Here is a 23,565-nt window from a genome sequence, read left to right as displayed (position 1 = left end):
CCTGGTATAACAGTCGAGAGCGTCACTAAGATTAGTTTCGTTGTACCCATAGACAACATACATGTCGAAGAAAAGGCAGGTACGGTTGGAAGCTCGGTCTGGACACCAGAGATTACACCACCCCATTTGCTGGCACTCGATAGAGCAAGCCGTGGAGAATGTCCTACTTGGAGCCACCGCATTCACGCTCGTCGAACCACTCTGAACTGCACCGTTGACGAGTCGAGAGTGAGAAATCTTCACTGATCGCCACACGGTCAAGTCCATGCAGAATGTTATGCCAGTCATAAAATAACTAAGAGTAACAGCTCCTAAAATGGTTTCTATGATGTGCATTGTGGTGAAAAGGAACACTTCTGTGGATCCTGTCTTCGTGTTTTGGTCTTCAGTAATCGTTATGCACTACGTTATGACCAGCCTCTACCAGATGCAGAGCCAGACTACAGTATTAATATCAAGAAAGGACAGGCCAAGTTACGTGGATTGCATGCAGCACTTCAATAAACTTTTGCAATTATCAGAGTGTACCATTCGTAAGACCCAAAAAACACCAGTTTTAGTCTGCGTCAAAAGGAAACTTTTTAATTAAAAAATACGAAGGAAGACAAATCATAGAGTACAACAGATGATTCTGAATAAGAGAGGGAAGTTTTAACTATTATTATTATTATTATTATTATTATTATTATTATTATTATTATTATTACTAGCTGAGCTACAACCCTAGTTGGAAAAGCAAGATGCTATGCACTCAAGGGCTCCAACGGAGAACTACTGTATAATGAAAAGCATGGTTGTTGAATACTAAATGTTTAATTTCATGTAGGCCTAAACTTTACTGCCATGGCAGAGGATTTCATAAAATTATTCAGATTCGTTGCCCTTTGAATTATCATCATAACTAGAAAAAAAAATCAACTTTTAAAATAGACATAAAATTTGCAATCGTGTTTACTCGACTTTTTTTTTTTTTCCCTCATAACCACATATCTTGATTACTCTTTTCGTTCTCTTCTAAACTTATGCCCCATGCCAAAATAACCCATCTAGGTAGCTCTGTCTGCTCTATTCCACCAAGTATGAGCTCAAATCATTATTATTATTATTATTATTATTATCCAAGCTACAACCCTAGTCGGAAAAGCAGGATGCTATAAGCCGAAAGGAGAAATAGCCCAGTGAGGAAAGAAAATAAGCAAATAAATAAACTGCTAGAGAAGTAATGAACAATTAAAATAAAATACTCTAAGAACAGTAACAGCATGAAAATAGATCTTATATACAAAAAACTATCAAAAGAGACTTATGGCAGCCTGTTCAACATAAAAACATAGGCTGTAACTTTGAACTTTTGAAGTTGATATGAGATAATATCTAATTACATCATAGATCATTCATGTAACTTCTACACACAGTCTAGTTCCTAGCTGCTCAGCACACAAAAATAAGTTTGCGGCCACTCTATCACATACAAGATAGGTGCAAAGCTTCTTTTCACACTTATCACTGTAATTTTCCTACCATAACCAACATTTTAGTGAAAATCTTAATCTTTAATTTTATTCCTATCTTGAAATTAGTTTGAATGATGCAATATGTTTTGGCAACCTATTAGGGGATGTTTGGTATTATTAAATACTTGTATAGTTGACGTATGTTGGGAAACGCGAGGTTCCAACAGCGCACCTTTTCTGAAATAGGCCCCAAATGTCATCATGTGGTTGCCCCATCGGGGTGCTATTATCATTCAGTCTGGTGTGATGAGCTAAGTATTCCATCTTATTTCTCTTCCTCTTAGTTTTTTTTTTAAGTTTTTATAGTTTATATGTAAAAGATTTATTTCAATGTTGTTGCTGTTCTTAAAATATGTTGTTTTAATTGTTCATTACTTCTCTTATAGTTCATTTATTTCCTTTCCTCACAGGGCTATTTTCCCTGTTGGAGACCTGCGGCTTATAGCATCCTGCTTTGTTAACTAGGGTTGTAGCTTTGCATGTAAATAATAATAATAATAATAATAATTATCATTATTATTATTTTTATATAAATAATAATAACACTAATAATAATTAAAAATATAAAAAGAATAAATGCTATAAAATACAGACAAAGAAGAAGAAGCTATAAAATACATTACACAAATCTAAACACACAATGGCCAGAAATAAAAATCAATCTATTAACCTTTGCAGATCCTTACAAATGATATCTATATCTGCGTTGCACACTTAAAAAGAACTTTCTAAAACCACTTTGGGGTGAGCACTCGCCTAAAGCCCCTACCAGCAGGCACTAAGCTAAGTGGACTTTAACTTTGCTTGCTTGTGTATTGGGTCCTGACCAGAGTGACAACTCTGTCCTTACTAAATGAAATCTAATAGAATTATTTTTCAAGCTTTCCTCCGGATAGATTTTCTTCATGGCAATATAAAGACAAATAAATTATTAGTAGTAGTAATTCTAACCGTGCGTAGGGTAGGCCTAGTAGTTTTAATCATGCGTAGGGTAGGCCAACACAATACCACTCAAATCACATTCACTTAAGATTGAAAACATCTAGAATTATATTATACTACACTATGCTATTTCACTTATAAAGTTTAATGCTATAGTGGTAACAGCAGCATTTACAAGTGTAACCTATATATATATAATATATATTCAAGTTACGGTATAAGTCTTCAATATGAATAGAGTGCCTAGCAGAACTCTTAGAGTAAAACCTTTCCCCCGGTGGGATGTTCTCTGCCCCCTGAGAGAATCGAACTCTCGACCCCTGGTTTACAAGACCAGTGCTCTGCCCCTGAGCTAAGGAGGCTATACACACAAGGTTATGTTACACACATATAGTTCTCATCAAATTATAGTAGCAGTATGACCTTCATAGTAGATTCCGCTAATCGCTGTACGCTATTTGTGTGGTAGTCCATTTTGTCAGTATTTTTATAACATTAAATCATTCATTGATATGAAGACTTTTAATCTAATTGATGGTCTTTCCATAGCACATCCCGAACAAATTATGATGGAGACAATTCTTTAAGGCTTTTTGATGTGCATAAATATATTCTAAAACAATCTTTCGAGTTAACGAAAGAAAACAAACGCACGGAAAGAAAACTGTGGTTTGTCACAACAATTTCGCCGGTTACTTTTTAGGGTTAAAAGCCAATGCGAGTAAAAAAAACCTCAATATATCAATAATAACTTTTGACCCAACCACTCTCAAAATCTAACCAAACTGTCCTTTCATCATGGCCAATTATCTCACTAAATTTTATGAGAATGGGTCAAAAGCATTTTGAGTTATCCGAATAATCACAAACACACAGACTGACATACAAACAAATAAATACACGCACGCCTATCGAAACCTAACCTTCGCAATGAAGTTGGCGAAGGTAACTAATTAAGAGACTTGAAACAACTATGCTGCAGCCAAGGTTAAAGCATGATTTGTTATGACAGCGGAAAATATTTATAAGAGAATTAGGTAATAATAGAAAGAATTTGACATTATTTCTAAGACATATATTGTTTACGTGGCAAATGTAAGGCTGAACTTTGATTGTTACAAAAAATAATGTCCCAAAAGAAGTAACGGTGGATGCAAGGACCTTATAAAGTTTTATTGAAAAAATAATACTTTAATAACGTTATTTGAAACATAAAACAACAACGAAAAAAGAAAAACATCTTTAAGCAAAGACACACATTGAGTTTGATTACTATTTCTGACCACGACAATAGGATGAAACGAAGTGGAGAGAAGTATTATATTTAAACTCAATAATTTTGTTTTAAATATTTCATTTGTTTACAGCTAGCAGCCTTATACCATATCATTTTATATTTATCGCAAACTGGATACCAAAACCCAGAGGGTTATCATTTGGAGGCAAATAAAGTGAGCACATTGTATATTTTCTCCCTATATCTATTTGTACAACCACTGCCTGCAGAGGGGTACAGAGACAGAGGGGCGCGCCATGGTTGATTGATTGATTGATTTTAGGTTTTCTGGCACCCTGCCATGGTGCCATGGACTAACATTTATTCGAAGTTCCTTAGAAAAGATAGAATCTGGTATGGATAAACAAGGCAATGACATTGCTATACTAGAATTGATTCCTTTAAAGTCAAATAAATCAGCTATTTTCTAACCATGCACCGATATGTTGTGCCATAGCGTCTGTACCATGGTCTTCCATAGTCTTGGGTTAGAGTTTTCTTGCTCGAGGGTACACTCGGGCACAGTTTTCTATCTTATTTCTCTTCCTCCTGTATTCTTTCAAGTTTTTATACTTCATATATGAAAGATCTATTTCAATGTTGTTACTATTCTTGAAATATTTTATTTCAATTGTTATTACTTACTCTAGAAGTTTATCTATTTCCTTGTTTCGTTTCCTCACTTGGCTATTTTTTCCTATTGGAACCCCTGGGCTTATAGCATCTTGCGTTTCCAACTACGGTTGTAGATTAGCTAATAATAATAATAATAATAATAATAATAATAATAATAATAATAATAATAAACATTATTATTATTATCATTATTATTATTATTATTATTATTATTATTATTATTATTATTATTAATAATAACAAAATAAAAATCTTATGCAACATTCTTCAACAATAATCTAAGATAGTAAATATAAATAACGTTGAGGCAAAATCATCGGAATATTCTAAAAAATAAGATTTAAAATAGATGAAACAAAAAAGGAAAGAAAGAATAGAAAATCCATTTGAAAGAGCCGGTTACAAAGGCAAGCTAATTAAACAACTATGCAACACTGAACATTTATTTTTATGCCCAAAGTTAGAACAGCTAAAAAATGTAGAAATAAGTTTAGGTATGCTAAAAAATCCTAGCAGGGATCTGGCTGCATTTATAGATAGGGCAATGAATATAAAAGAAGAATTTAGGAAGCCCAAACTGAGTACCACAACAGGTTGCCAAAACTGATGATAGCAAGGTGTTATCGTATCCAATTTCAAAGTATAAGGGAATAAAAGTAAAGACTGTGAACCTCATTATCATATTAATTTATTTAAGGCACAGATGATATAAACTTAATAATAAGAATAAGCTTAGAAGCTTTGCACCTATCTATAAAGAGATAGAGTGCCCGCAAACTTATTTTGCGGAGTGAGCAATAAGGAACCAGGAACCACTGATGCTCAATTGTTTTGTCTACGTGTGACGTCGATGTACGAACGTAAACACCCTGGAGGAAGTTGGGAAATAGCGAATTGATTATTACGAGCTGTCAGGGACCTATAATGGTCCTTCTGCAGAACAGTTAGCTATTATAAAGATGACGGGTGCTGTTCCAAACCATATGGAAATTGATTTGTCAGGCGACATAGATACAACAGCTGGTGACTTCAGCGACTCATCAAAGACAGGGTATGACCTTTTAACAGCACATAACAGTGACACATTAACAATTCCCTAGCTTAATTTCGATATCAAGCCCAAATCTACACCTAACTACTAAATAGAGCTCAAGCTTGTTAGAAAACAGTGAACAGTAGGCTAGGTCAGTGATAAACAATATAATAGTGATTGGTAAATTGGTAGATATATGGGTGATCATTTTGTTTCTAGCTAAATATTGGTAATGTGATTGAGGTCGTCTTTTTATAAGTCTGAGCTATCCATTTTCCACTAATCTTCAATAGTTTCTCCACGATGTGAAACAGATAGTAAAATTTCAGTAAACTCCCACCTAGCCAATTTTTCATGAATAACAATATTTTCTTTTAGTTTTCTGTTTTTTTATTGTTTCCTAATGTTATTGTTTGCATTCTTTTTAATTAGCATCACCCTACTGTAATGTGCGAGCCCCAGGTGAAGAAGAAAACTAACAAATAAATATTTTTTTTTCATGCTAAAATAAGAGGGCGAAATAACACCTACGGACGAACTTACACAGTTATCTCACAAACACCAATTCTCTCTAGAGTTCCATTTTCTAATGTACCTAAACTTCTCTAATTTCAAAATGGCATGGTTCGATTATAAACGGGAAACGAAGATGCAACAGCACCCGCTAACCTAACCTAACCTAGAGGCCATATCCTTCTCTACAGTGGAGTTCCTTATTACAGGATTCCATGAATCTTATAGCCCTCTGTGTATGTTTTGTTGATTTACTGATGAACAGAGCTTTATATTTATATGCATAGGAATTTTCAATATGCTTGATACAGTATAAAATTTAAAGTTGTAATTTAATTTTTCCATAATTTTCTTAGTGTTATGGGATGTTCATATTTCTTGTTGATCACCATAAAACCCCATTCCAGATGTAAGACGTAGCATATACAGTATCTCAATAAGTTAGAATACTCAGGGCTATTTATTATATAATTTTCAGGTAGTATAAGGCTGTTTTTATGACCTAATATTATGACTATATATATATATATATATATATATATATATATATATATATATATATATAAATCCTTGTTAAGAAAAATTAAACAGCTTTCCACATCTACTGTGCTCTTTTGCTCTGTATTAAAATAGACCATTATAATTATAGGGTTACTGCGTTCATTTAAAGTACAGTACTACACTGCTTAATTTAAATTTTTTTTTTTATTCAATATACAGTACAGTATTCTTCATTCACATAATGGGTGATGCTGTTAGTGCACTGTATACTTTATTCAAACTATTTCATTTGTTGCTTCAGAGCCTAGCTGCACTTGTTTTATATCCTTCTTCTCTACCTCTGTTCCTGCTTCCTTTACTCCGTTTTGCTGACCAACCTCTTCTAACTTTTATGTCATTTTAACTGCAAGGATTTCCTCCAGCAGCAGTTGGGCGCTGAGTGGCCTTACTAACTCTCCTATTATTATTATTACTAGCCAAGCTACAACCCTAGTTGGAAAAAAGCAAGATGCTATAAGCCCAAGGATTCCAACAGGGAAAAATACCCCAGTAAGGAAAGGAAATAAATAAACAATGAGAAAAAACTAATAAATTATTTTAAAAACTGTAACACAATCAAAACAGATACTGTATGTCATATATAAACTATTAAAAGACTTATGTCAGCCTGTTTAACATAACATTTGCTGCAAGTTTGAACTTTTGAAGTTCTGCTGAATCAACTACCCTGTTAGGAAGATCATTCCACAACTTGGTCACAGTTGGAATAAAACTTCTAGAATACTGCTAGAATACTGTGTAGTATTGAGCCTCATGATGGAGAAGGCCTGACTCTTAGAATTAACTGCATGCCTACATGCCTAATGTCATATGTGATTGAGTGCATTATGTCAGAGGTGTTATTTTTCAGATTTCTTATGCAGCTTCCAGTTCAGTTACAGCTGGCATCACCAGCAGCTCGTGAATGGCTTACTCGGAGACGGGAAAATGTGAGGCCTTGGTTGGCATTTGTTAACACCCAGAATTTTAAGGTTAGTGATCAATCAACTTAGTGTTTACTTTAATGGTATTTTACATTATTTTTAGTGAGGTTGGTGAATAAGAAATATGGAAATGTAAAGTACCCGGAAGGTTTTGCACTCTTGGTGTTGAACAATTCTCACTGTTCATCCTGTACAGTAAATTTAATGCATAAACAGGTTAGCACAACAGTTAGCATCCTTTGTGTCGTTACATTGTATTTGCAGTAATTCAATTTTGATAAAGTCAAGTGTTCTCATTCTTATTTGATAAAATTCACTGTGATTTTGAGATTTGTAGTGAGAATTTCTTCTTGCAGGCACCACCCAATATTCAGCGATTGCCTAAGAGAGTGGCGAAAAATGTTGATTACTTCCAGTCAAATTATATGTTTGTTTTCATTGGACTTATCCTCTACTGCTTGTAAGTACAGCACTGTATACGTGTTTTCAAGTTTTTAATGATTTTTTTATGAATCAGAATGGGATACTACTGTATATCAGTTTATTGACATTCTTTATAGTCAACACAAAATAGCAGACTTTTTTTCTCTCTCTCTCTCTCAATTCTTGTTGCATTTTCCTTTTTTTATTTTTTCAGAATCACCTCTCCATTGTTATTGGTTGCTGTGGCAGCATCACTTGGAGGTTGCTTTATATTGTCCTTGAGAAATGCTGAAAAGAAGATAATAATAGGTGGCCATGAAGTACCCCTTGTTCATCAGTATGCTGCTGTAGGAGTTCTATCTCTCCCTCTTTTTTATATTGTTGGAGCAGGTGCTGCTCTGTTTTGGGTACTTGGTAAGTACAGTAGCTCTGATAACTTGACTGTTTCACCTTTTGCTATTTGCAATTTGCTTACATTTACATTGTTGCATACATTCAAGAATTTCTAGATTATACAATAGTAAAAAACTACTGAATTATGTGACTGAGAAGTAATGTAGACCAGACCTTTATTTGTGGTTTTTATTTAAGCCAGACCACTTGAATTTTGAGATTTGGTTTATGATTAATTTTTTAATGAATAATGAAATTTCCAGCAGAAGTAATTGTTGCCAAAATGGACTTTATAAAATCTAGTAGCATTGTTAAAAAAAAATTAACATTTGGAGATTTAGACTGAAGTTTTTAATGTGAAATGTTATTGATTTGATATCATTGAACTCTAATCAACATTTGAAAGTTTATGAGGATGTTTGCCTCATGGCTTCTTGGATGGAAGCGAGAGATGATTTTGAAAAAAAAAATATTCATATTTTATCTTGAGTATAATTCATATCTGTAAATTATTGTTTTTAGTGCTATAATGACAAATTTCAGGTGCAAGTTTCTTCATAATAGCTTTACATGCCTCCTTCTACAACATTGAAGCTATTTTAGGTTCCGAAGAGGAGCCTTTTGATCTGGAAATGCAACAGGTATGCAATGTCAGAGTTTTTATCATCTTTTTCTTATGTACAAATAATAGTACAGTTCATTTCATAATGAAGATGAAGCTTATTATTTTTATAGCTTAGGTGAATTATGTTGCTGATAATTCACTTTTATGTTAAAAAAATTCACCTTTTTTCAATACATCATGCCTGTAAATTATATTGCCAATATACTGGAAGCGTAAGCTTCTAGGCATTCAAAAAAGAATTCTATCCCATATACATCACTTTCACTTTGGGTGGCTGGCTGAAGAGCATTCTGTTTTGTTTCGGATGCTGATGTGTACGGACGTAGTGTCAGTGCACATTGTAATAGTGGTCAGTCTCCACTTCAAAAGGCAGGACGTAATTTCCCTGGAGATCTGTAAAGAGTACTGTATGTTGGACATGCAATTCTTAGATTTATTCACAATAAGCCTGAATCAAAAACTTCTCATTTACTTGCAGCCCAGTTAAACCCAGTAGCATAGGAGATAAAGAGGTGATAGTTCATCTTTGTGATATGCTGGATGTGGGCACATTTTCACTGTATAACCTTATCGGGTAATTTTTTATCAAATACAACTGATAGCAGCCTCAGGCCGTAGCAGAACCGGTTGATAGACCTAATGTCAGTGTTGAGTGAGAATCCTAGGAATTTCTTGACCTTGGAAAAAGTAAGTGGCTGCACTACAGATCTCTTGGCAGCCTAGGGAAGCCACAATTTCCAAAGTTATCTAACAAGATCTCAGAGGTAGAGTATTTTTTTTTAAATCTTAAACTAAAATCCTTTCTCAAGTTGGAGCAATAAAGGGCCACTGATCCAATTGACTAAAATATTCCAAATATCTCAAGATTTTCTTCTCTCTTCAAAAAGCTGTGTAATGCTCTGGATTCCACTACTTGTCCTTAAGCTTTATAGTCCAAATTCATAAATCCATCCATCCACTCATAAATCTCCCCTTACGGGGCTAATGGCTTCAGTGCGCCTGTAGGCATTACTTAAGCATATACAGTAGGCCCCCGCCATACGACATTAATCCGTTCCGGAGATGGTATCGTATGGTGAAAATGTCGTATGGCAGGTAATAGAATAGCTAATGCGTGAAAAACCCCTGGTAAAAACCTTGAAAATTAGCATGTAACAAAATACAATACAGTAGTATAGTAAGCACTGTACTACAGTACAGTGGTACCTCTACATGCGAATTTAATCCGTTCCACAACCGACTTCGGATGTAGAAAATGTTCGGATGTAGAAATGAATTTTCCCATAAGAATACATTGAAATAGGATTAATCCGTGGTTGAGCCCAAAAACATATGATAACTCCTTAATAAATTACTACACATAATTACACATGACAACATGCACTCTAAATTAGATAATAGACATGTAAAAAAGAATAATTATCAAGAAATAATAAATAAGAAACGGGTTTTTAGTGTCACTTTACCTTAGAAAGTCCAGCGCAGGTATTGGTCTTGCTACGCAGAGAGGAGATAGACGGGTGGCGAGGAGGTAGAGAGGGTGACTACGATAAACATACACTACCGTAACTTATTCTAACTTACATTAAGTGAACTTTAACCTAACTTAGCTTATTTTTTTTTTTTTTTTATATTTTATATTTTTTTTTTACATTTTCTTTTTTTCTTTTTGATGATTAATTTTAATCACTTTCACTCTCTCCACTAATTGATTGAATGTTTTTCTCTTCACTCTTTGCTGTTTTCTTTGAACCACTTCCTTCCTCTTCATCACGCGTTCGCTTTGTAGTTTTTTTAAAGAAGCTATCGATAGAAAGTTGCTTGGTACGGCTTTTCAGAATGTTTCGAAAATGAGTTAGGCAAACATCATCAAACTGCGCAACTACACGACAAACCTGCAACTTTTTTGGATGGTGTTTGTCGATGAAGTCGACCACGTCTTTATATTTTCCTAACATCTCTTAATGGATTATGTGTTGGTAACTTAATGGATTATGTGTTGGTAACTTAATGGATTATGTGTTGGTAACTAAAAGAATGTTTGGAAGATTGAAAGACGTGCACGTGTTTAGGGGTATGGCTAACGGTATGTCTGATCATTTTTTGGTGGAAGGAAAATTAGTTGTAGCAAAAGAGTGGGGGAATAGAGTAGGTGGATGTAAAAGGGAGGTAGTGAGGATTGAAGAGCTAATAAAACCGGGGGTAAAAAGTAAATATCAGGAAAGGTTGAAAATGGCATATAATGAGGTGAGAGTAAGAGAAACTGGTAATTTAGAGGAGGAATGGAAGTTAGTAAAAGAAAATTGTTCCGTAACCGAAATACAAACCACGCTATTTACAAAGGGTATTACTTTTAGCGTAGCTGAAATGGCGAGCCATTAGAATTTAACGAGGGTGTATTACCCCCGCGCTAGTTAGCGGGGGGGTAGGGGAGTGGTAGCTAGCTACCCCTCCTCCCCCTCACACACAGGTGAATACTCACTTTCACTTTTGGCTCGGACTGTGACAGACGTCTCTGTCTTGGTCCTCGCTTGGCAGCCATTGTCTGTTTTGTCTTTACTTAATCGCTTACTTTTCTTTTACTCAATATATATGTAAACATGTTTTCATGTTTGTATATATATTTGAGTATAGAAATAAGTAAGTTTCCTTTTCAGATGTGTGTGTGTAGTGTACGATATCTACGTGGAGGCCTCGGCAGTTAGGCCACCACGGCCTAATTTTATGGGTTGCGATCGAGTTTGACTTCGGTCTTTCTCTCTCTCTCTCTCTTGAGGTCGTTCACCCTTTTACTATGTTTTACTACGCCCTTGTAGCTTCCTTCCCGTGTGGGTGGGGTTGCTACGCCGTACATTTTGTCTCAATTAGTTTATGAATCTAATTGTAGTTGTTAATTTTTCAGCTTGTAGAACGATTCCTTTCGGGGTTTTCGTTTTTTCTTTAGTGTTCATTCATTTTTAAATTACATAATTACATAGTTACATAATTATAATTGTTATAATTCTGTTTTGGTTACAGCTCTCCTTCCGCGAGTGTAAGTGGTTGTGAGGGCACGTGCCTGTTGTGTAATTCTTGTTCCTTTTCCTCGGGATTCCTCTTCGGAGCCTTCCCGGGGGAATGAATGTGTACTAATATTATTTGTTTTATTTTTTTACAGTTACCGATCTAGTTCGTTTCTGTAATATAGCAACGGTGTGAGCTGTCTGGTTGAGTCCTGGGGATTCGGCTGTTGCTGCCTCCCCCCTTGTATTGTCGTCAGGGGCGTGTCTCCTTCTACTGGTAGTACTCCCGTGTCGACGGACAGCTCTCCAGTTCATTTTAGAACAGTCAGGAGGCTTGCCTCCTTGGGCGGATAACTTTCCTTCCGAGGGAAGTTTTTTCCTGTCCAGGCTTGAGCTTTTCCTCTTTTGGGGGGTTCTTCTCTTGCCTTTTTTTCGTGCGACTATGCTCTTGGTGCTGAGCGGTCGCACCTGCAGTTTCGCTCAAGGGGCTGGGCAACTGCAGGAGCTCCTCTTCGGAGGATTGCCCCTCTTAGGTCACTGGCTGACCAGTCTCTTCCACGAAGTGTTTCTCTTTCGTTCGCGAGAGAGTACACTCATAGAGACTCCTCTTCGGAGGTTTCTTCTGTTGCTGTTGCTGTTGGCCTCCCTCGCCGTAAGGCCCTCCGTCCGCCTCGTCGTAAGGGCCTCTCATCTCCCTATAAGGGTGCTTGAGGCGCCTTTTTGAATCTCCGTTTGCAGCCTACAACTTCTTTTTCTCGATCTTCCGTCTTGGTGCAGATGGACAGCAGTCTAATCTCGTCTTCCGACGGGCAACGGTCTTCCCGACGGACAACGGTCTTCCCGACGGACAGCGGTCTTCCGACGGACATCAGTCTCCCGGCGGACAACGATCCCTTCGGGGCAAAGGGTTGCCCCCACGGGGGTTCTTCCCTTGCGTGTCAGGGTTTCCCTGCGCGCCCTTCTGTTCGTCAGCGCTCTCCTGTTCGTCAGCGCTTTCAAGATGATCTTCCCTGTGGTCCTGTTACGTGCCCTGTGCGCCCACGTTCGCCCTCGCGATCTAGAACTTCGGTTCAGGTCGGGGTCAAGGACTCTTCTTCTTTGCGCAGGCTTCCACGCGTAGCCTTCTGCTCGTCAGCGATCATCAGCTCGTCAGCGATCATCAGCTCGTCAGCGATCATCAGCTCGCCAGCGATCGTCAGCTCGTCAGCGATCATCAGCTCGCCAGCGATCTCCAGATCGCCCACGTGTGTTACAGCTGGCACGCCAACGTTCTCCAACACTTCTGAAGGAACATGGTTCGCCAGCTACTAGCTCAACTGCGGATGCTGATCCCCATCGCGCGACCCTCAACTGCAGATGCTGACCGCCATCGCGCGACCCTCAACTGCAGATGCTGACCGCCATCGCGCGACCCTCAACTGCAGATGCTGACCGCCATCGCGCGACCCTCAACTGCAGATGCTGACCGCCATCGCGCGACCCTCAACTGCAGATGCTGACCGCCATCGCGCGACCCTCAACTGCAGATGCTGACCGCCATCGCGCGACCCTCAACTGCAGATGCTGACCGCCATCGCGCGACCCTCAACTGCAGATGCTGACCGCCATCGCGCGACCCTCAACTGCAGATGCTGCTCGCCATCGCACAACCCTGAACGATTGCCCGCTTACGCATGCTGCTCCTCATCGCACCACCCTGAACGATCGCCCTCCTGCAGATGCTGATCACCATCGCACCCTTTCACGCGATCATTCACCTGCGCATGCTGCTCGCCATCGCACAACCCTGAACGATTGCCCGCTTACGCATGCTGCTCCTCATCGCACAACCCTGAACGATCGCCCTCCTGCAGATGCTGATCACCATCGCACCCTTTCACGCGATCATTCACCTGCGCATGCTGCTCGCCATCGCACAACCCTGAACGATTGCCCGCTTACGCATGCTGCTCCTCATCGCACCACCCTGAACGATCGCCCTCCTGCAGATGCTGATCACCATCGCACCCTTTCACGCGATCATTCACCTGCACATGCTGCTCGCCATCGCACAACCCTGCACGATAGCCCGCTTACGCATGCTGCTCCTCATCGCACAACCCTGAACGCTCGCCCTCTTGCGGATGCTGATCACCATCGCACCCTATCACGCGATCATTCACCTACACATGCTGCTCGCCATCGCTTACCGCCAGCGATCTTCTTCACCTACGCGGCAGCACGATCCCTCGCCGTCACGCCCATTCCCCTGCGCGCCCGCGCGATCGCTCGCCTGCGCGCCCGCGCGCCCGCGCGATCGCTCGCCTGCGCGCCCGCGCGATCGCTCGCCTGCGCGCCCGCGCGATCGCTCGCCTGCGCGCCCGCGCGATCGCTCGCCGGCGCGCCGGCGCGCCCGCGCGATCGCTCGCCTGCGCGATCGCTCGCCTGCGCGCCCGCGCGATCGCTCGCCTGCGCGCCCTCGCGACCGCTCGCCTGCGCGCCCGCGCGACCACTCGCCTGTGCGCCCGCGCGACCATTCGCCTTTGCGCGACCGTTCGCCCTCGCGCGACCATAGTTCGCGGCGAATTCCACAGCCGGTGGTAGCAGCAGGGACGCGTGCTCCTAGGCGGCACTCGGGATCACCTCCATCCAAGCACAGGTTGGTAGTGCAGGACGAAGACAGGTCAGTACAGCATTCTTCCCACCTTCTTTTCAGGCAGGAACCGTCGTGTCCTCTCCAAAGGATCGCCCGATCCCTTTCACCTTAGCGAGGATTTCGGACTCTGTGTCCTTGGAGCAGCAGACATGGTTTGATCCGCTGGCACGGGCGTTAATGAGGGTTATGAAACCAGCACTCGCCGGCCAGGGTAACAAACCAGCGGCTGTCTCTCCTACGCTGAAGAGAAAGAGAGGAGTGGACTTCGTGGTGACTTCCCCCAGGGCGAAGTTGGTTCCCAAGAGGTCGGTCTCGAGGGTCCCCTCTCCTGCACGAGTACTCTCTCCTTCTCCCGCCCTGGAAGGATTTTTGGCGGGGGGGCTTTCCGTTGAAGATTTCTCCATCGGACAAGGGGTGACTGCTTACCTCTTCCTCTGGGAGCTTACCAGGTTCTTTCCCTCCTCGGTTACGGCCCGAGGTTTGGTTCAAGGAAGCTACAGGAAGATCAAGGGTACTTTCCTCCTCTCGAGCTCAGGCACCTTGGCCTTTCGTCGTTAAGTATCTACTTGCGGACAAGCTCGATGTTTTACCATCTGGACGCACTGACTGAAGGCTTCCTTCGGGTGTCTCATCTGTGGAGGTCAACGACCTCAGACACCCTTCCATCCTTGAGAAGAGTTTTGTCTTTGCCCAAGGACAGAGACTTAAACATCTGCTGTGCGGAGTAAATCGACTTCCGGTTTCACTCCTCCAAGGCGCTTTCTTCCAGACTCTGCAGGGCTCCAGCTCCCTTTTCTTTCAACCACGTCGGCCTAAGTTATCGGCTACGACAACTGGGACAAGGTGTCCAATTGCAGTTTCCTCCTGTCAGGAACAGATGGCACGGGAGACTCCCCCGGGGGGGCATAGTCCTAAAAGGAGTTCACGAACTCTAGGATTGCAGGTTTTTTCGCTGGGAGGATGCTTAAGGTTACTCATCCGAATGACAGCTTCCCTATGCCCATTCCCGCACAATCTCTGTGAGTAGCCAAGGATATCGCGCCTGCCGTCTCTGTCAGCGAATTCAGTGTCTCTGAACCTCTATGCCATAGCATCAGCAGAGTTGCCCGGTTGGGCAGAATGATCCATACCTTAGGCGAAGGTCTTCCTTAGGATCATCGACGGCTTCACCCCCGGCCCCCTCAGTCGATCCTTTCTTGTAAGGAAGGATCTGAGAGGGGATGTCCATAGTCGACCTCTCAGCCCTGATCAAGTTTGTCGAACAAACTTCGGCCAGCGTAGACCAGCAGAATCGATCAGACTGGTAACGAGGCGACAGGACTCCTTTAACCCTGGATCGGAAGGACGGGTACTTTCAGTTTCCATTCCATCCATCTTCCAGGGTGCTCGTCGAATTCAGCCTAAACTGCAAGTATTCCTGCTTATGATGCAGTGTGGCTATCCCGCCGTGGCATAGCAGGTTTGTTTCCCCAGAGAACTCTCCCTGCCTTCCTCTTGGCCGCTCAGGTGCAGACTTCCGCCTCCTCTGCTGTTTGGAGGGCTGGTCAACTCCGGTAGGCTCGGGTTTCGACCTTCTTCAGCGCCGGGAAAAGCTTCCGAATGCTGACCATGAGTGTGGGCTCATGGTATTTTGCTTGGAGCCTTCTCTTCCTCTGCCTCAACATCTGGAGTATCTGGCCATGATATTGAGTCAACCGCCTTACCACGTTGGAAACCCCGCTTCTCGTCCGTCCAGCGAGGTTAAGCAACGTCGGCACTTGGATGGGTGACCACCTGGGGACGCCAGATTCTGTTACCACATCCTCCGAGCCTTCCTTTCGGTTGACTGTGGCAAGACTGAGGAGAGTCGCAGTACCTGTTCTCAGTCAAGCAGAGTTTTCAGCCCTACCTTGGAACGTTTCCTAGTTCTTCTTTCCTCATTGACCCGTTTATAGTCCGAACGGTCGCCTCAGGATAAGTTCCATGTGGGGCGATCCAAGTTCCGGTGGCTTCAGGCAATGTTTAACCGGACTCCCTGGCCCTATGGGACCAGCGGAACTATTAAACCTGCAATGGGTGTTGACCTATGGAGCCTCTTGATGGTAGTGGATATTCTCGTCCTTTCCCCACATTCTTGATGCGGTTCTCGGACTCGTCAAAGGAAAGGGGGGGGGGCATGTTCCGGTCCAGGCCTATGGTCAAGACCTGAAGGATACCTCTCCATCATTCAGGCAGGCTTAAGGGCCTTAGTCTGGCCCCTCTTCAGTCCTACCGCTCCTGCCAAGTCGCCCCGTTGCGTGTCGACTTCATGCTAACCAGCAGGGGACGCATTTTCACACCTTCACATCTTGCAGTAGAGATACCGGGATGATTGAGATTCTCTCAATTCCACCATCGGCTCTCTCATTCCAGGCAGGGGAATGTTTCTCTCAGACTATCCAAGCAGAGCCTCATAGAGAGAGTGTACCTAGGGGTCTTTGACCTTGGGTAACCAGCAAGTGCTGATCTGGGGGACCTGATCGCGACAGCTTGGAACCTCAAGCTTCCGCTAGTTTTCCCCCCAGTCTCAGACCCCGAGACTCTGGCAAGATGCATTCCGGTGATGGTGGGACAACTTCGACGCCTGCGTCTTCCCTCCTTTTTGTCTGCGGACAATGGGTCTCAACAAAACCAGGTTGTCTGTCAACCTTTCAATGGGAGAGCTCCACTGGGACTATGCGCAGAACGGTTTCTGGACCCTCTGCTTCCCCTGACGGAACTCCCGGGAGAGCTTCTCCCACGGCGCAGGCTACTCAAGCAACCACACTGCGACATCTCTCCCGAACCGGGGCGTCGCTTCGGCTTCATGCCTGGAGACACTACGCTTCCTCCTCTAGAAGAGACAACCCGCTACAGTCGCGGTACGGAGGTCGCGTCATCTGCGATAGTCATCCACAGGGGTCTCCCAGGCAAAGTGAAGAGTCTAAGGTGGTTGGTGCCGTGGGAGATATACCTCTTCCCGTGAGGCCTCTTCTCCAGCAATAACGGTCTTATTGCCTTTCGGCGGGAGGAAACTCCTTTCCGCTCTTGGCAATGAAGCCTGTCGCTCAGCCTTTCCCTGACCTTCAGGCTTAAAGGAATAACTTTTTCCTGCCCGCTGGATCTATTCTCGCTCATGCGAAGCTACGATCGTCCCTGCCCTAGTCGGAGGAAGACCTCCAACTTGGAGCATGGCTCGGACTTTTAGTCCTTTAAGAGATCTTCTCAAGACCCTTTTACGACAGGCCTCGGATTGTATTCCGCCTTGGGTCTTCTGCTCACTCTGGCCACGGCCAGTGTGTAAGCAATCTTCTTGGTCTCTTACTACTCCCCCCCTTTCTAAGGAAGAGGGGAAGGCAACATTCAGGCTCGCTCCTGAGTTGTTGGCTAGACTCAGAATCTGAGGGTCCCGACCCTTCGGTCCGATTCATTCAAGATTTTGAGTCTCCATTCTGTGTCTGATGTCCCAAGACCTTCTCTTTCTTGCCAGTACAGGAATCGAGAGGTTAGCGCTGGGAACAGCTGCAGTTTGGCCTCAGTTGCAGCCGATTTGGGAACACAAGGAGGACATGGGGGGAGAGTCACCAGTATACCTCTTCAGCCCGGACTCAAGGACATTCATCTCGACCTGTCTTCAGACCCTCCCCCGTCACGTCACCCTACAGCACGATGTTGGATACATCGCAACGTCCCTCGCCTTCGAGTAATACTACTCTGTGACGCAGGTGCTACAAGCTGGAGTCTGGAAGCGTCTGATGACCTTCGCAGCCCGCTTCCTGCAGGGCGTGACCCACAGGAGTCTCGATACGTTTTTCTATCGCTCTGTGGTGGCTACACAACAGCTGGTCTAACCTCAGGCTCCTTTTTGGACAGGTAGCAGAAGGTTGAGGGCATTGTTATCAGGTTTTAGTCTGCATGAACGAAAGAAGTATGTCTGGCCCTTACTTCTTTCTTCATCATCCCCTCTACGGGGAAGCAGCATCCTGGTCTCTGCATAGCTGACCTCGAACCTCTGCAGGTAAACCATGCTTCCTTGTGTTCCGAGTATTGAGTCAATACTGTCGCGTCCCCCATACCCTGACGAGGTGGTATTGGGAACGTCCTAACCCAGAGTTCCTTCTGGAACTCCAGGTCAACTGCCTAAGACGGGTCACACTTCTTCCTTCACACACAAGCTTACGTAGGCCACATGGTTCCTTGCGGTGCAAGGAACTTGTGAGGTGCAGGGACTCCTTTTCTCGAGTGCGACTCACTCGGATTCTGAGTCCCCGGGTAAAGCCAAAGCCAGTATGGCTGGGGACTTTCCACCCTTCCTAAGGGATAAGTCACCCTTTGTAAATAGCGTGGTTTGTATTTCGGTTACGGAACAAATGACAAATTCGAAGATAATTTGTATTTTTCCTAACCATACAAACCTTAGCTATTTACACATATTTGCCCGCCAGCCCTGTCCCCCAAGACAAGTCCTACCTCTAAGTGAAAGTGAGTATTCACCTGTGTGTGAGGGGGAGGAGGGGTAGCTAGCTACCACTCCCCTACCCCCCCGCTAACTAGCGCGGGGGTAATACACCCTCGTTAAATTCTAATGGCTCGCCATTTCAGCTACGCTAAAAGTAATACCCTTTGTAAATAGCTAAGGTTTGTATGGTTAGGAAAAATACAAATTATCTTCGAATTTGTCATTTTTGTTGGGATTGCAAGTGATGTATGTGGCAAGAAGGTTGTTGGAGGCAGCATGAGGAAGGGCAGTGAATGGTGGAATGAAGGAGTGAAGGTGAAAGTGGAAGAGAAAAAGAGGGCTTTTGAAGAATGGCTGCAGAGTAATAGTATAGAGAAGTATGAAAAATATAGAGAGAAAAAGGTGGAAGTAAAGCGCAAGGTACGTGAGGCAAAGAGGGCAGCTGACCTGAGGTGGGGTCAGGGATTGGGTCAGTCATATGAAGAGAATAAGAACAAGTTTTGGAAAGAAGTGAAGAGAGTAAGGAAGGCTGGCGCAAGAATTGAAGAGACAGTGAAAGATGGAAATGGAAGGTTGTTAAAAGGAGAGGAGGCAAGGAAAAGGTGGGCGGAATATTTTGAAAGTTTGCTGAATGTTGAGGATAATAGGGAGGCAGATATAATTGCTGTTCCAGGTGTTGAGGTGCCAGTGATGGGAGGTGAGAATGAGAGAGAGATAACAATAGAGGAAGTGAGGAGAGCACTAGATGAAACGAGTAGGAAAAGCATCTGGTATGGACGGTGTGAAAGCTGAGATGTTGAAGGAAGGGGGTGTGACTGTACTAGAATGGTTGGTGAGATTGTTTAATATGTGTTTTGTGTTGTCAATGGTACCAGTAGATTGGGTTTGTGCATGTATTGTACCACTATATAAGGGTAAGGGAGATGTGCATGAGTGTTGTAATTCAAGAGGTATTAGTTTGTTGAGTGTAGTTGGAAAAGTGTATGGTAGAGTACTGATTAATAGGATTAAGGATAAAACAGAGAATGCAATCTTGGAAGTACAGGGTGGTTTTAGAAGAGGTAGGGGTTGTATGAAGCAGATTTTTACAGTTAGGCAGATATGCGAGAAATATTTAGCAAAAGGTAAGGAGGTGTATGTTGCGTTTATGGATCTGGAGAAAGCATATGATAGAGTTGATAGGGAAGCAATGTGGGATGTGATGAGGTTATATGGAGTTGGTGGAAGGTTGTTGCAAGCAGTGAAAAGTTTATACAAAGGTAGTAAAGCATGTGTTAGAATAGGAAATGAAGTGAGTGATTGGTTTCCGGTGAGAGTGGGGCTGAGACAGGGATGTGTGATGTCGCCGTGGTTGTTTAACTTGTATGTTGATGGAGTGGTGAGAGAGGTGAATGCTCGAGTGCTTGGACGAGGATTAAAACTGGTAGGCGAGAATGACCATGAATGGGAGGTAAATCAGTTGTTGTTTGCGGATGATACTGTACTGGTAGCAGACACAGAAGAGAAGCTTGACCGACTAGTGACAGAATTTGGAAGGGTGTGTGAGAGAAGGAAGTTGAGAGTTAATGTGGGTAAGAGTAAGGTTATGAGATGTACGAGAAGGGAAGGTGGTGCAAGGTTGAATGTCATGTTGAATGGAGAGTTACTTGAGGAGGTGGATCAGTTTAAGTACTTGGGGTCTATTGTTGCAGCAAATGGTGGAGTGGAAGCAGATGTACGTCAGAGAGTGAATGAAGGTTGCAAAGTGTTGGGGGCAGTTAAGGGAGTAGTAAAAAATAGAGGGTTGGGCATGAATGTAAAGAGAGTTCTATATGAGAAAGTGATTGTACCAACTGTGATGTATGGATCGGAGTCGTGGGGAATGAAAGTGATGGAGAGACAGAAATTGAATGTGTTTGAGATGAAGTGTCTGAGGAGTATGGCTGGTGTATCTCGAGTAGATAGGGTTAGGAACGAAGTGGTGAGGGAGAGAACGGGTGTAAGAAATGAGTTAGCGGCTAGAGTGGATATGAATGTGTTGAGGTGGTTTGGCCATGTTGAGAGAATGGAAAATGGTTGTCTGCTAAAGAAGGTGATGAATGCAAGAGTTGATGGGAGAAGTACAAGAGGAAGGCCAAGGTTTGGGTGGATGGATGGTGTGAAGAAAGCTCTGGGTGATAGGAGGATAGATGTGAGAGAGGCAAGAGAGCGTGCTAGAAATAGGAATGAATGGCGAGCGATTGTGACGCAGTTCCAGTAGGCCCTGCTGCTTCCTCCGGGGCCTTAGATGACCGCGGAGGTAGCAGCAGTAGGGGAGTCAGCATTATGAAGCTTCATCTGTGGTGGAAATGTGGGAGGTTGGGCTGTGGCACCCTAGCAGTACCAGCTGAACTCGGTTGGGTCCCTGTTTAGGCTGAAGGAACATAGAGAGTAGAGGTCCCCTTTTTGTTTTGTTTCATTGTTGGTGTCGGCTACCCCCCAAAATTGGGGGAAGTGCCTTGGTATATAGATAGATAGAACATCTCTTTTATTCGCGCCGAACCTAACACATGTTCTACCTCCTCTATCCCTTCCTCGTCATCACTCGTGCTCACACAAAGCATGGAGTTCCTTGAGCTCCTCTGTGGTAAGTTCGTCGTGATTTTCGGCGACGAGTTCCGTGATGTCATCTGCGTTGACCTCCAGACCCATAGACTTGCCAAGGGAGACGATTTCCTCTATGTCTTCCGCTGCACCCACCACGGGATCAGGTTCGGGGTCAAAACCCTTGAAATCTCAGGGAGAAACTGCATCAGGCCACAGCTTCTTCTAGTTTCCGTCGAGTTTAGTGTCCGTCGAGTTACTCCCACCCAAGCCTGGTCTATGATCTTCAAGCAGTGCACGATGTTAAAGTGGCTTTTCCAAAATTTACGCAAAGTTAAGTTTGTGCTTTGCGTGACATTAAAGCACTGCTTGAATAGGTGCTTGGTGTAGAGCTTCTTGAAATTCGAGATGACTTGCTGGTCCATGGGCTGGAGGATAGAGGTGGTATTCGGTGGAAGATACAGCTCCTTTATGAACTTGAATTCATCGAAGATATCATCTTCAAGTCCGGGGGGTGAGCGGGTGCATTGTCAAGGCATAGCAGGCACTTTAAAGGCAATTTCTGTTCATGAAGATACTTCTTCACAGAAGGACCGAAAACTTGGTTAACCCATTGGACAAAGAACTGCCTAGTGACCCAGGCCTTTGAGTTGGATCGCCAGAAAACGTGAAGCTGGTCCTTATCCACATTGTGTGCCTTAAAGGCCCTAGGGTTCTCAGAATGGTAAACCAGTAAAGGCTTGACTTTAAAGTCCCCGCTAGCATTGGCACATAGGGCAAGAGTCAACCGATCCTTCATTGGCTTATGCCCAGGCAATTTCTTCTCTTCGGCGGTAATGTAGGTTCGACTGGGCATCTTCCAAAACAGCCCGGTTTCATCACAATTAAACACCTGCTGCTCTACATAGCCTTCTTCCTGCACGATCCTTTCAAAGCTCTTCACAAAGTCAGCTGCAGCCTTTGTGTCCGCACTAGCAGCCTCTCCGTGGCGAACAACTGAATGAATCCCGGACCGTTTCTTAAATTTCTCAAACCAGCCACGAGATGCCTTAAAATCATCTGAGGAAGGTTAGGTTGAACTCTCCCCAGCATCACCTCTAGAGCTCTCCTCCTTCAAGTCCGTAAAGATGGCGTGCGCCTTCTCGCAGATGATAGTTTCGGTCATGGTGTCGCCAACAATCTCTCTGTCCTTGATCCAGATTAGCAGAAGTCGTTCCATCTCTTCTATGATAGGGCTACGACGTTTTGAAATGATGGTGATCCCCTTAGAAGGTTTCACTGCTTTACTGGCTTCTTTCTGTTTTAAGATTGTCGAGATCGTCGACATATTTCGGCCATATTCTTTTGCAAGTTCACTCATGCTTTTCAATAATTTCTTGCTTTACTTCTAAAGAAAGCATTTCCTTCTTCCTTTTCTCACCACTACCACTACCACTTGCGAAACTAAGCCTTTTAGGACCCATGCTTTATGTAAAATACCGTAAAAGGATGAACTTAAAAAATCACGATTAAAACAGTTAATAGCAGAATGCACAGGGCACAACCACACGAAGCCGACGAGAACAGAGGAATGACCCAAGCCACGATAATTGAGGGTCCCTCCGAGGTCGAAGTGCGGCCTTCTATTGGCGGAAATAAAAAATACATCCGGCGCTATGAGTACCATCTACGCGTACGGGTATTGTTTACTTCGGGTGTCGAAAAAAAATTCGGGTGTAGAGTAGGAACGTGTTCGAATTGTACTTTGCATGTCGAAAAATTCGGATACAACCGGTACGACGAAAATTACTTACTTTGTGTGTCGAAATAAAATTTGGGTGTAGAGTCGACAAATTGCTCGAATTTTACTTCGGATGTTGGAAAATTTGGATATAGATACGTTCGTATGTAGAGGTTCCACTGTACTTATATATAATATACATGTACTGTACAGTATATAATTAAATAAAATTATAAATAAAAATTATATACTGCACAGTACTGTAAAGGAAAAATTAAATCTTATTTACCTTTGGAGTGACGTGACTTGAGCTGGTAGTGGGTGGAGGCAGAGGGGGGAGGAGACGGTAGA

General features: G+C 43.0%; 1 protein-coding gene and 1 non-coding gene across 2 annotated transcripts in view; one reads left to right on the top strand and one right to left on the bottom strand.

The window, feature by feature from the left end:
* Positions 1–2,746: 2,746 nt before the first annotated feature.
* On the bottom strand, positions 2,747–2,818 carry TRNAT-UGU (transfer RNA threonine (anticodon UGU)). The gene has a single exon. It is a non-coding gene; the product is annotated as a tRNA-Thr (tRNA).
* A 2,369-nt stretch (positions 2,819–5,187) lies between these two features.
* Positions 5,188–23,565, top strand: part of LOC137640138 (prenylated Rab acceptor protein 1-like) — a 39,455-nt gene continuing 21,077 nt past the window's right edge. Inside the window, exons 1-5 of the mRNA XM_068372630.1 lie at positions 5,188–5,419; positions 7,326–7,446; positions 7,755–7,858; positions 8,036–8,235; positions 8,758–8,855. Of these exons, the coding sequence (XP_068228731.1) occupies positions 5,328–5,419; positions 7,326–7,446; positions 7,755–7,858; positions 8,036–8,235; positions 8,758–8,855 (615 nt within the window). The 5' untranslated portion in view covers positions 5,188–5,327. The remainder of the gene's footprint in view (positions 5,420–7,325; positions 7,447–7,754; positions 7,859–8,035; positions 8,236–8,757; positions 8,856–23,565) is intronic.

This window comes from Palaemon carinicauda, chromosome 4 (assembly GCF_036898095.1).
Source record: "Palaemon carinicauda isolate YSFRI2023 chromosome 4, ASM3689809v2, whole genome shotgun sequence".
NCBI classification, from domain to species: Eukaryota; Metazoa; Arthropoda; class Malacostraca; order Decapoda; family Palaemonidae; genus Palaemon; species Palaemon carinicauda.
Note: the sequence above shows the minus strand (reverse complement) of the source record. Positions and strands in the feature narration are given on the sequence as shown.